This window comes from Somniosus microcephalus, chromosome 21 (assembly GCF_052327205.1).
Source record: "Somniosus microcephalus isolate GS21.2 chromosome 21, FLI_Smic_1.0, whole genome shotgun sequence".
In the NCBI taxonomy this organism is placed as follows: domain Eukaryota; kingdom Metazoa; phylum Chordata; class Chondrichthyes; order Squaliformes; family Somniosidae; genus Somniosus; species Somniosus microcephalus.
In genome coordinates, this window is record NC_141007.1 from 2,232,107 (window position 1) to 2,245,879 (window position 13,773).

The 13,773-nt window shown below is 50.6% G+C and overlaps 1 protein-coding gene across 1 annotated transcript in view; it reads right to left on the bottom strand.

Annotated features, from left to right (window-relative positions):
- Positions 1-233: 233 nt before the first annotated feature.
- The window catches only part of LOC147102547 (uncharacterized), a 75,361-nt gene continuing 61,821 nt past the window's right edge, over positions 234-13,773 (bottom strand). The window contains exons 6-7 of the mRNA XM_085964076.1: positions 3,955-4,095; positions 234-988 (exon numbers count right to left, since the gene is read on the bottom strand). Coding sequence (XP_085820202.1) covers positions 234-988; positions 3,955-4,095 — 896 coding nt within the window. The remainder of the gene's footprint in view (positions 989-3,954; positions 4,096-13,773) is intronic.

Below are 13,773 nucleotides of genomic sequence, written 5' to 3' on the forward strand. Positions count from 1 at the left end.
GGCCCGGACATCCCATTCTCTCTGTGTTTTATTGCAGACACTGGGGGAGGGATGGGTGCAGCGAATGTCAGCGAGTCACCAGGGAGCCGGGGTTCATTTGAAATGATTTCAACCTGGAATCTGAGGGCGGCCCCGGGACATGGATCATCTGATTCCGTGATCAGCTCTTTTTGGAAAGACGTGGGTGGCTCTGAGAAGAGCCTTTGGATTCAGATGTTTACAAGTTGTCCTTTTTATTTTCTTTTGGGCACTGCTTTCTGAGACTTTGCTGATTTGGGCTTGGCCTTGGGTTTTGCCACCTTCTTGGCTGCCTTCACCTTTCCGCCTGTGGCCTTCTTGGGGCTCCTGGGATTCTTCACCACCGCCTTCTTCCCAGCCGCCGCTTTCACTGTCTTTTTAGACGTTGCTGCCTTCTTGGTGCTCGTTTTCTTGGCTGCTGGTTTCTTGGCTGCTGGTTTCTTGGCTGGAGATTTCTTGGCTGCTGGTTTCTTGGCTGCTGGTTTCTTTACTGCAGATTTCTTGGCTGCTGGTTTCTTTACTGCAGATATCTTGGCTGCTGGTTTCTTGGCTGCAGATTTCTTGGCTGCTGGTTTCTTCACCTTCTTTCCCTCTTTCCGCTGGGATTCCTTCTTAGCGAGCCTGAAGGAGCCCGCGGCGCCCGTGCCCTTGGTCTGCTCCAAGGAGCCGTTTTCCACTTTCCTCTTGATACTTAACCTGATCTGGGACCGGAGCTTCAGCACATCGACGCCGTTGGCAGCCAGAGCCTTCTTTATTGCCGCTAGCGACATCCCCTTGCGATCTCTTCCACTCGCCACAACCTTGAGGATCTGCTCACCCAACGTGGGACCGGCTGGCTTGGAGCGGGGAGCCGCCTTATTCTTCTTGCTGGGAGACTTGGTTTGAGCGGCGGCGGCAGGAGGAGCCGTTTCGGCGGCTGCGGTCTCTGTCACGTCCGCGACTCTGTAGAAAATCTCTCTGACAGTCAGAGCTGGGTCAGAAATGAAAAGAAAGGCAGCAGCTCAGAGCAACTTAAAGGCAGCGAGCTGACGGGGCGGAGACATCCTGCTGTCAGCTCCCGGCCCCTCCAGCCTCTCTGTGTTTCTCTCTTCTCATTAACTCTGATTCCAAATAACCTCGGGCACTCCACATTCCCAGATTGGTCTCTCTCTGTCTCGAAGACCGGGATGTTTGCTGCCGAGAAAGTTTCATCAGAATTCAAGGCAGCAATTTCGATTTAAAGCCGTTTCATTGCTGCACAGATCGTGCTCTCTCACCCCATCGCGGGAATGTTCGCTGTTTTTTGACTGAAATTTGAAATCAACTAAAACTTCAGGTTTAATTCCCACTTCGGGGCTGAGCAGGGGGGCAGGGCGATCCTATGACAGGGAAATCTTTGAAATTTACACCAGAGGGTCTCTGAAATCCGGCGATGAGAGCGGACACACAAACACAGTGACATTATTCTAACCCGCCAGCCCATTTAACACACTCTCGCTGACACAATGTTCACTCTGCTCATTCACAGCACAATCTGTTCCCTGATTTACAGTTCCTGGGACAGGTTTTCCTCTCCGCTCGGCCTGTGCTGCCGATTCTCGGGGTTAGTTGGAGTTTCACAGCTCAGTCAGTGTTAAAAACTCTTAGGCCGGCGCTCCTCACAGTGTCTGTTCCCCAGATTCAGGAGCAGGAGCCAATCACAGCTCTGGCTGTGTTCACCCATATCTGGATTGAAGGTATTATATTGTTCGCCGGCAGAAATATGTTTGATTTATAGGAGATTAGAAATAATGATCTCACTGCCCCTCTAGCCTCTCTCTGTCTCTCTCTCCTCAGAAACTGAGGAACAGAACGGAGCAACTGGTGTCCTGTGCATTCCATCTCAACACCCAGAGACAGCAACCAGTGAGAAAGAGAGAGACAGACAGAGAGACTGTATCAGTCTGAATGTTTGTACTCTGAACCAGGCGGTCCACACTCTCTGTTACCGAGATTTAGGGGCAGGAACGTGTCACAGTTTGGCTGTGTGGATCCTAGCCTTCTTTTAGATGATAGTGTAGGAACGGAGGTTCCTAGCTGAATAAAGTATTCGACTCGATGAATCAAATCAACAGGTTTTAATGAACAACGAAGTTAGCAGGGAAACTACAGGAGAAACGGTATACAGGTCTATAAAGCTTGCTGGGCATTCGACGACTACTGGAAGATTCTGGAAGCTGACGTCGTGACGTCATCACGTTCTTCACGCCACTGGTGGTCACATGAGCAGCACCATGACGTCATCGCGTGGAGTGCAGGAAAACACTATACAGTACAGTTAATCCAAGTAGTGGGTCTCCAGGAAATCACACAAATGAGGGTCAGTTTAAAGGTGCAGTCTGCGGTTGCACTATACTGTAGTTATAGGGATTATTAATAATTGTTCTGAGACCCTTGGTGGCTCTGCCACAGGCGCCTCCCCAGAATCCACTTTAACAGACATTGTCAACCAAGTAGGAGGCTTAATGATCCTGGTGGAACGGCGGCGAAACTCAGGCAGCGGAAACGGGGCGTTATTCGAAGAACCAGAGCTGGATTGTGACAGAAGCGGCATCTTGGGCGAGGCAGAAATGGTGGTCAGAGCTGCAGGCGCGTCAGAGGACGAATCAGGCTGTTCGACGGTGGGTTGATGCACAGCTGGTCTGGTGGCTAACGGCGGTCCGCCACGGCGAGGCGGTTGGGCAGCCACGACAGGCTCAGTCCAATCCAGGTGGGCTGGTTTGAGCCGGTCGACCGAAACAGTATCAGACTTTCCACCGACTTCGACTGTGAAGAACTCTTCCCCTGCTGAGATGACATGAAAGGGTCCGGTATACGGTGGCTTGAGTGAGTCTCTGTGACCGTCTTGCCAAATAAAGACATAGTCCGAACTCATGAGCTCAGTCAGAACGTGAGGCCTCTGCAGGTCGTGCTGCGAGGTTGGGATGGGCCGGAAATTCCTAGCCGCCTCCTGATGCAGTAGGAGCTGTTGAGTTGCAGACCATGGTTCGGTGTGAGGAGGTAGGAAGTCACCTGGCACTCTGAGTGTCTGGCCATAAACCAGCTCAGCCAATGAAGACTGAAGATCCTCCTTTGGTGCAGTCCGGAGGCCGAGCATCACCCATGGGAGCCTATCCACCCAGTTGGGTTCTCGCAGGCTGGCACAGAGGGACACTTTGAGGGACCGATGAAACCTTTCACACAGGCCATTCGCCTGTGGATGGTACGTGGTGGTGCGGTGCAGCTTGGTACCCAGGCCTTGTGCCACTGCGTTCCACAGCTCTGAGGTGAATTGCGGACCGCGGTCCGAGGAGATGTCCGATGGCACTCCAAAACGAGCTACCCATGATGAAAGAAATGCTCTGGCTACGTCTGCTGTGGTGGTGGTGGCCAATGGAATCGCCTCTGGCCACCTGGTGGTCCGGTCTACAACTGTCAGGAGGTGTGTGAATCCACGTGACCCAGGAAGGGGGCCTACTAAATCCAAGTGAACGTGGTCGAAATGGCGCTCAGGCACCGGGGAGTTTGCCAGCGGGGCCTTGACGTGACGGTGAACTTTGGACTTTTGGCAATCGACGCAATAGTTTGTCCAGTCCCGGACGTCCAGATGCATGCCTTTCCAAACGAATTTGCGGGACATTAGCCGCTGAGAAGCCCGCATTCCCGGGTGAGATAACCCGTGGATTGCCTGGAATACCTTCTTGCGCCATTCGACCGGCACAATGGGCCGGAGCACTCCCACGGATGTGTCGCACAGGAGTGCGGTTCCTGCCTCTTGAAACGGCACATCTGCAACCTGCCAACTGGAAGGCGTGGTCCTGAACGTTTGTACTTCTGGGTCTGCCGGTTGATCTCCTGCCAGTCCGACGAAATCGATGCCCAGGTGGACTGCCTGGACTGGAACTCGGGAAAGGCAATCTGCCATGAGATTATCCTTGCCCAACACGTGCCGCAAATCCGTCGTGAATTCTGATGTAAACGTGAGGTGGCGCTGCTGCCGAGCTGACCAAGGTTCCGCCGCTTTGGCCATAGCGAAGGTGAGCGGCTTGTGGTCCATGAAGGCGATGAACGGGCGGCCTTCTAGGAGGAAACGGAAATGCCTGATGGCAAAAAACAGGGCTAGCAGCTCTCTGTCAAAAGTGCTATACTTTCGCTCGTTCTTGCGCAGTTGGCGGCTGAAAAAGGCTAACGGCTACCAACCCCCGTTGACCCATTGCTCTTGAACTGCTCCGATGGCATAGTCGGAGGCATCCGTGGTGAGGGCCACAGTCGCGCCTGGACGTGGGTGCACCAGCATAGTTGCATCTACCAACGCCACCTTGGCATCACGGAACACCTGGTCCATTTGCAGTGTCCAAGTGAGAACATCCTTGCCCAACTTTCCCTTTAGTGATTCATACAGCGGTTGCATCAACCGGGCCGCTTTGGGGATGAAACGATGATAAAACTTTACCATCCCCAAGAACTCTTGCAGGGATTTGACCGTGCGAGGCTGCGGGAATGCGGTGACTGCCTCTACCTTGGTGGCTAGTGGGACGGCGCCTTCTGGGCTAATCCTTTGTCCCAGGAAATCAATGCAGGATACTCCGAACGTGCATTTGGCCGGATTGACAATAAGGCTGTGTTGGCTGAGTCGGGCGAAAAGAGTACATAAGTGGGCCATGTGAGCTGTTGAATCCTTACTGGCTATGAGGATGTCATCCAAGTAGACAAAAATGAAGGGCAGGTCCCGTAATACAGAGTCCATCAAATGCTGGAATGCTTGAGCTGCATTTTTCAGACTGAATGGCATGCGGAGGAACTCAAAAAGGCCGAACGGAGTGATGACTGCCGTTTTGGGGACATCTGGAGGGTGCACCGGAACTTGGTGATATCCACGAACGCAATCCACTTTAGAAAATATAGCGTTTCTAGCCAGATGAGCCGAAAAATCTTGGATGTGGGGAATCGGGTACCTGTCCGGTGTCGTGGCATCGTTTAAGCGTCTGTAATCCCCGCAAGGACGCCATCCGCCACCAGGTTTAGGGACTATCTGCAGTGGGGAAGACCAAGGGCTGTCCGAACGCCGGATGATCCCGAGGCGCTCCATGGTCTGGAACTCAGCCTTTGTGGCTGCCAGCTTGCTGGCTTCTAATCGCCGCGCCCGAGCGTAAACTGGTGCTCCAGTCATGGAGATATGGTGCTCCACCCCGTGCCGTGTGCTTAAAGCTGAAAAAGTGGGCCTGGTGAGCTCTGGGAATTCGCTGAGCAGGCGTGTAAAGCCGTCTTGCGACGGAACCGCGCAGGCCACCGACCATGACATGGCGGTGCTGCGGTGGCAGGGCACTGCTTGGAATGTGGATGCATTAATGTGTCGGCAGTGTTTGTCGTCGACCAGCGGACCGTTGGCGTAGAAAAAATCGGCCCCCAGGATGGCCTGTGAGACCTTGGCTGTAATAAAGTCACAGACAAAACATTGACCAGTGAAGGTTAAGTTTACCATCCGTTTCCCGAACATACGCATGGCCACGCCATTTACTGCCACGAGGGAAGGACCTTGGCTGCCGGATAGTAGGTCCAGCTTTGAAGCTGGGAGGGTGCTGTACTGCGAGCCAGAGTCGCACAGGAACCGGCGGCCCATAACGGAATCCGTAACATAAATGAGTTTGCCCGCCGAGCCCGCCGCCATGGCTAACTTGCTGTGCTTCTTAGACCTTGTCATCCGTCTGGGAGGACGCGGGCTTGTTGGAGTTTTTTTTTGGTGTTTCTTGAGGGAAACTGCAAGGAGGCCGGCAGCATTGAGCTTTGGCGCCAAAACGGGCGTGGTACACGCACCATCCTGCTGGGGGTGAGCTGGTTTTCTTTCACGTGGGGGAAAAACACCTCGCGGCTGCACAACATTGCTGAGTAACAGTAAATATCTTGTCTGCCTCTGCAGCGAGTTCAGCACCGTCTGTGATGGCTGAGTTGGCCAATGCCGCCTGAACCGGTTCGGGTAGCTGGCAGAGGAAAAGCTCACCGAATAAAAAGCATTGGGGTTCCACACCCAACAGCGTGAGCATTTGACTCATCAGCTCTGATGGTTTTGAGTCCCCGAGGCCGGGCATGGAAATGAGCTTGCGTGCCCGCTCCGACTTATTAAGATCAAATACCTGTAGCAAACGAGCTTTAAGCGCTTCGTACTTGCCCTCCTCCGGTGGGCTTCCAAGGATGCTGATGACACATGAGGCCATGGCACTGTCGAGAGTGGCAACCACGTAATAATAATGGGTCGCATCCGTTGTGACCTCCCGGAGAGCGAACTGTGCATCTGCCTGGAAAAACCATGCTGCTGGCTGCTGTTCCCAGAACTGCAGCAGTTTAAGGGCGATGGCGTTCGTGTTCATCCTCGATGAAAGTTGTCCGACGAGATTGGGGTCACCAATGTAGGAACGGAGGTTGCTAGCTGAATAAAGTATTCGACTCGATGAATCAAATCAACAGGTTTTAATGAACAACGAAGTTAGCAGGGAAACTACAGGAGAAACGGTATACAGGTCTGTTGTGTATGTACCTTTAAGAGAATAACTGGTCTCAGACTGCAGTACCGGCAGTGACCACCCCTGTATAAAAGGCGCTAGCGAGCCTATGTAGTTTCAGTTTCCCGATTGACTTCAATCAGTAAAGACTTGTTTTGTTCAACTCCTGCTGTCCGTGTCTCAATCATACACGGACATAATACTGGCGATGAGCAGATACGAACTTACCTACAGTCTGCACCACCTCCTGGGATCAATTCCTGCAGTGAAGTGAGAAGAGGTCGAGGCCAGAAGGAAGAAAGAAGCAGTAGAAACGGGCGTCGACCGTGGGCATCCGCCCCTGTGTTAGCGGAGTTGAAGATTGCTGGAGAAGCTGTCGAAAGCGGGGCCTGGTTCCTGTCGATGGTGCTTCAGCTGATCGGGCTGGTGGCAGGTAGTACACTGATCCTTCCTGGGCTGCGGCGCTCTAGAACTCGAGCGGGTGGCTTGCAACGGGGCCGAGCAGCGCTGTCGGGAAGAGGAGAGAGAGAGGGTGGAGCACACAGGGCGCGGCCGGTGCTACGAAGCCGAGCTGCGTATAGACCCGAGAAGAGGAAGGCAAGAGTTCCACAGGGTTGTTCCACGACGGGAAAATAATTTAAAAAAAGAAATATTAAACGCGCAGGAAACTGCGAGGGGCTGCAGGTTGCAATGGAAACCACGGAAAGCAGCGCTAGCAACAGCGGGGAAGAAGGCAAAGCGTGGGAGGCGCCATCTTAATCAGCGGGGAAGAAGGCAAAGTGCGGGAGGCACCATTTTGTTAAATCGGGGAAGAAGGCAAAGCACGGGAGGCGCCATTTTAGATTTTCAAGATGCCGAAGACTGGCTGTATCACTGCCTTTGATAATGCAGTAGAGGACTGGACCACGTATGTGGAAAGAGTCGAGGTATATTGCGAGGCAAATGAAATAGCCGATGAGAAAAAGACATCGGTATTGCTAAACTTAATGGGCGCTAGAACGTACGGCCTATTGTGGGACCTGATTACTCCAGCCAAACCGAAGGTGAAGAGTTTTAACGAAATTGTTGCTGTCCTACAGGAACACCTAAACCCTGCACCGCTGTTGATAGCAGAAAGATTTAAATTCCACAGGAGAACTCAGCATAAAGATGAGAGCAATGCTGAGTACCTTACGGAACTACGCAAGCTATCAATGCACTGCCAGTTCGGAGCAGGACTGGCAGATACCCTACGGGACAAATTTGTCTGTGGACTCCCGAGTGAAGGAACACAGAAGAAGTTACTCTAGAAGCTGATGCTAGATAAGGCTTTCAGCGTGGCAGTGTCATATGAAGCAGCAGCCAGGGGAGCTGCGGAAATTCAACAAAAGCCACAGGAATACGGCACCCATGAAATGACACGGGGATTTGCAAAACGTTATCGCTGCAGCAGAACTAACCATGACCAGAAGGACTGCTGGTCCAAGGACAAAATATGCAGGCAATGCGGAAAGATGGGACACATTGCACGAGTCTGCAGGTCTGGGAAGAAGACCAGCGACAACAAAAAGGCTACTAAGGAACCGTACAAGAAAGTACAAGAGATGACGGACAGTAGTTCCGAAGACCAGATGAGCGATAGTGAATCCGGGAACAGGAGAGTAAGCTGTCTCAACCTTCACAATGTAATTGCAAAAGAGGATCACCGAACCATTTGGGTCACCCTCACGATAGCAGGGTCCCAAGTTGAAATGGAATTGGATACAGTATCAGCGCTAACCATCATGAATCAACGAGACTACGAGCGGCTATTCTCACACATACCCTTGAGAGAGACATCCATCGTCTTGACGACGTATACGGGGCAAAAAGTATACCCCAGAGGAAAAATAAGGGTGCCTGTCGAATACAACGGCAAGAAAATACGGAAATTGTATCTCTACATACTGCAAATTGGTGGACCACCGTTATTGGGACGTGAATGGATCAGGAAGATAAGCTTAGATTGGCACTCCATTCATGCAATGACGGTGGACATCAAAAAAGATGAAGACGTCACTCCTGGACGATTGTCAACAATCTTGGCTAATGCCAAAGAGGTATTTCAATAAGAACTGGGCACTCTTAAAGGCGTAACCGCCTCGGTAAAAATAGAAGAGCATGCAATTCCCAAGTTTTTCAAAACAAGACCGGTACCATATGCAATTCGCCCAGCCGTCGAGGCAGAGCTGGAGAATCTGGAGAAGGCAGGTGTGTTGTCTAAGGTCGACTGGAGTGAGTGGGCGACACCCATCATTCCTGTCATGAAGAAAACATTAAGCAATAAGTCTGAGGAGCCAAGGAAGGTTCGCATCTGTGGGGATTTCAAGGTGACGGTGAACCCAGTCCTTCACACAGTACAATATCCTCTGCCAAGGATAGAAGACATCTTTGCCTCACTGTCTGGAGGGAAGCGTTTTACAAAAATTGACCTAGCACAAGCATATTTACAGATGGAGGTTGAAGAATCCTCTAGGAAGTATCTCACGATCAACACTCACAAAGCTCTTTACCAGTATCATCGATTGGTATTCGGAGTAGCATCGGCTCCGGCGATATGGCAAAGAGCGATGGAAGAAGTCCTGCAAGGGATTCCGGGGACTCAGTGCTACTTGGACAACATCCTTGTGACAGGTGAAGATGACAGTGAACACCTTAACCTAGAACAGGTGCTCACTACACTACGGGAACATGGGCTATGAGCCAACCGCCCCAAGTGCAAGTTTTTTAAGAAACAGATATCGTATTGTGGCCACGTGATTGATGAAGAGGGGTTACATAAGTCCCCTGACAAAATTGAAGCGGTTGTTAAGGCCCCAGCGCCTAAAAATGTGTCGCAACTGAGGTCATTCCTCGGATTGGTGAATTACTACCATAAGTTTTTGCCGAATTTGTCGACAATTCTGCATCCACTGAACGCCCTGCTACGAACGTGAGTAGCATGGAAATGGAGCAATGACTGTAAGCGAGCCTTTCAGAAGAGTAAGGACTTAATCACTTCAAGAGAAGTATTGGCTCACTACAACCCAGCGCTGCCGATCAGACTGGTGTGTGATGCGTCTCCCTACGGCATTGGGGCGGTACTGTCACATAAATTCCTTGATGGTTTAGAGAGGCCGATAGCTTTTGCGTCACGCTCGTTAACTTCTGCCGAGCGTAACTACAACCAGATTGACAGAGAGGCCCTCAGCCTAGTGTGGGGGGTGAAGAAGTTCATTCACTACCTGCACGGTCAAAAATTTACTCTACTAACCGATCATCAACCTCTTGTCTCCATTTTCAACCCTCTGAAGGGCGTACCGATAATGACAGCGCAACGGCTGCAGAGGTGGTCCCTTTTCCTAGGGGCGCACCAATATGTCATCGAGTACAAAGGAACGAAACAGCATGGGAATGCTGATGGATTGTCACACCTACCGTTGCTGACGGTGGAAGAAGAAGAACTTGCAGTGGATCCAATGGAGTTATTCCATTCGACCATAGTCGAATGTCTCCCTGTGATGAATGCAAACATAGAAAAGGAAACACGGAATGACCCGACACTATCACGGGTCTATGATTTAACGGTGAAGGGATGGCCAGCACATGGCGAACCACTGCTGCCAGCATTCTCGCCGAGAAGAGAACAGCTGTCAGTGTGCAGAGGAACCTTGATGTGTGGATCCAGAGTAGTAATTCCACCTAAGTTGATGGATAGAGTGCTCAATGAGCTTCATGAGGGTCATCTGGGTAGGGTAAAAATGAAGAACTTAGCCAGAGCGTTTGTGTGGTGGCCGGGAATCGATAGAGAAATCGAAGAGATGACCAAGAGCTGTGCAGGATGCCAGAAGGTCCAAAACGCCCCATCACAAGCTCTTCTACATCCATGGGAGTGGCCCTCATCTCCATGGCAAAGGGTGCACATTGATTTTGTTGGTCCCTTCATGGACTCGATGTTTTTAATTGCGGTGGATGCACATTCAAAGTGGCCAGATGTAATAAAAATGTCCTCAACCACAATGGAAAAAACTATCCCAGTTTTACGAACCATATTCGCCAGGAATGGGCTGCCTGAACAGATTTGCTCTGACAATGGACCACAGTTTGTGTCTGAAGAGTTCTGGAGGTTCTTAAAGAACAATGGTGTTAAGCATTACACATCTGCCCCATATCATCCAGCCACTAATGGATTGGCCGAGAGGTTTGTTCAAACATTCAAGAAGGCTATCAAGGCAATGTGTATGGAAGATATACCCCTACAACACAAGGTGGACAACTTCTTGTTTGCCTACCGGAATGCAACACATGCGGTTACCAACCAAACTCCAGCCATGATGTTCTTCGATCGAAGACTACGATGCCGCTTGGATTTGGTTAAGCCAAACGTCTGAAGAGATGTGGAGAACAGGCAGTTTCAGAATATGAATGAAAGGCCGACCAGGAGTTTTAAGATAGGTCAACCAGTTTTGGCCCGGGACTACCGCACTGAGAAATGGCAGCCATGCTGCAGTGGAATGGCGTCATCGCACATGGCCATTACTGCCTTTTTAAAGGTTTGTACGAACCTCTCAGCCAATCCATTTGTGGCTGGATGATACGGGGCGGATGTGTAATGCCTTACCCCATTCCTTCTCATAAATTTCCGAAACTCTTGGACACAAACTGTGGTCCGTTATCAGAGCAAATCTGCTCTGGCAAGCCGTTCCTGGCAAATATGGTCCATAGGACTGCAATCGTTTTCTCCGTGGTGGTGGAGGACATTTTGATCACCTCAGGCCATTTCGAGTGCGCATCCACAGCTATTAAGAACATTGAGTCCATGAATGGACCAGCAAAATCAATATGCACCCGTTGCCATGGAGAGGAGGGCCACTCCCATGGGTGCAGAGGGGCGTGTGGTGATGCATTTTGGACCTTCTGGCATCCTGAGCAGCTCTTTGTCAGGTCCTCGATTTGCTGATCGATCCCCGGCCACCACACATAAGCCCTAGCAAGGCTTTTCATTTTCACCCCTCCCAGATGGCCTTCGTGAAGCTCATTGAGCACTCTCTCCCTTAACTTGGGTGGAATTACCACTCGGGATCCACACATCAAGGTCCCCTGGCATACTGACAGCTGTTCTCTTCTGGATGAGAATGCTGGCAAGAGTGAGTCGCCATGTGTTGGCCATCCCTTCACCGTCAAATCATATACCCGAGACAGTGTCGGGTCATTTCGGGTCTCCTTCTCTATATCCGCGTTAGTTACTGGCAAGCGTTCAATTATAGTCGAATAAAATATTTCAACAGGGTCCACTGCTGGTGCTTCCTCCGCAGTAGGCAGTGGCAGGCGTGATAGCCCATCAGCGTTCCCATGCTGTTTCATGCCCTTATATTCTATTTCATATTGGTTCGCCCCTAGAAAAAGGGACCATCTTTGTAGCCGTTGCGCAGTCATCACCGGAACGCCCTTCTTTGGATTAAAGATGGAGGCAAGTGATTGGTGGTCAGTCAGCAAGGTGAACTTCTGCCCGTGCAGATAGTGGTTGAACTTTTTCACTCCCCACACTAGGCTGAGGGCCTCCCTGTCAATCTGGGCGTAGTTACGCTCAGCTGAGGTTAGTGACCGAGACGCAAAGGCTACTGGCCTCTCCAAGCCGTCCAGGAATTTGTGCGACAGCACTGCTCCAATACCATAGGGTGATGCATCACACACCAACCGAATTGGTAGTGCTGGGTTGAAATGAGCCAACACCTCTTTTGATGTGATCAATTCTTTGCACTTCTGGAAAGCTCGTTTACATTTGTCATTCCACTTCCATGGTACCCCCGTTTGCAGTAGGGTGTTCAGTGGGTGTAGTACTGTAGACAAATTCAGCAAGAACTTATGGTAGTAGTTCACCAGCCCGAGGAACGACCTCAGTTGTGACACATTTTCCGGTGCTGGAGCCTTGACTACTGCCTCAATCTTTTCAGGGGACTTATGTAACCCCTCTTCAGCAATAACGTGGCCACAATACGAGATCTGCTTCTGGAAAAACTCACATTTGTGGCGATTAGCTCGGAGCCCATATTCCTTCAATCTAGTGAGCACCTGCTCCAGGTTGGCGAGGTGATCACTGCTGTAGTGTCCGTGTGTAGATAAAGACACTGAAGACAGGAGTTGGTTCATAGGTATTTACTAAGCAAGTCTGGGGGGGGTTCTAAAGGATATACACAATACACAGGCTTATATAGCCCAAGTGGCAATTACCGGCATTACGCACACCTGGGGCTCTTAAAGGCACATACACCACAATTCCTCCCCTTCTAGCTAACTAGTTCATCATATTTTAAGTAATTATTAATTACATGTTATATGCAAAATAATATACATTGCTGTATTAATTAATTATAAGTTAGTCTCTCAGGAGGCTTCCTGACTCGGTCCGGATAACGCCTCGGGGGTGTAGTAGTTTCTGGTGGTGTAGTAGGTTCTTCTGGCAAGGCTGATTCGGCTTGAATGCCAGTGTCGGGTTCATCGGGTTCCAGTCTCACCGGATCGGAGGTAGATATGGGTATCTCTACTTTATCGTTAGATGTATAGAGTGGTGGTGTAGGTTGTCCCTTTTCGGATGACTTGATGATTTGGTCAGCATGGCGCCTTATTATGCTTTCTCCGATGTCCACGGTATACATCAGTGGTCCTAGTCGTGTGCAGATAGTTCCAGGCTGCCATTTCTCGGTACGGTAGTCCCGGGCCAAAACCGGTTGGCCTATCTGGAAGGCCCTAGTTGGCCTTTCATTCATACCATGAAACTGCCGGTTCTCCACGTCCCTTCGGATGTTGGGCTTGACCAAATCCAGCCGGCATCTTAGGTTTCTATTGTAGAACATCATGGCAGGAGTTTGGTTAGTAACCATATGTGTTGCATTCCTATATGCAAATAAGAAGTTATCCACCTTGTGCTGAAGTTTTATGTCTTCATTACCCATGGCCTTTATGGCCTTCTTGAAGGTCTGGACAAACCTTTCAGCCAATCCATTGGTGGCGGGATGGTAGGGGGCGGACGTGTAGTGCTTTACCCCATTGTTCTTTAAGAACTTTCTGAATTCTTCGGACACAAATTGCGGTCCATTATCAGAACATATCTGTTCCGGCAGCCCATTCCTGGCAAATATGGTCCTTAATACTGTGATGGTTATTTCCGTGGTGGTGGAGGACATCTTTATTACCTCCGGCCACTTGGAGTGTGCATCAACTGCGATTAAGAACATTGAGTGCATAAATGGACCAGCAAAGTCGA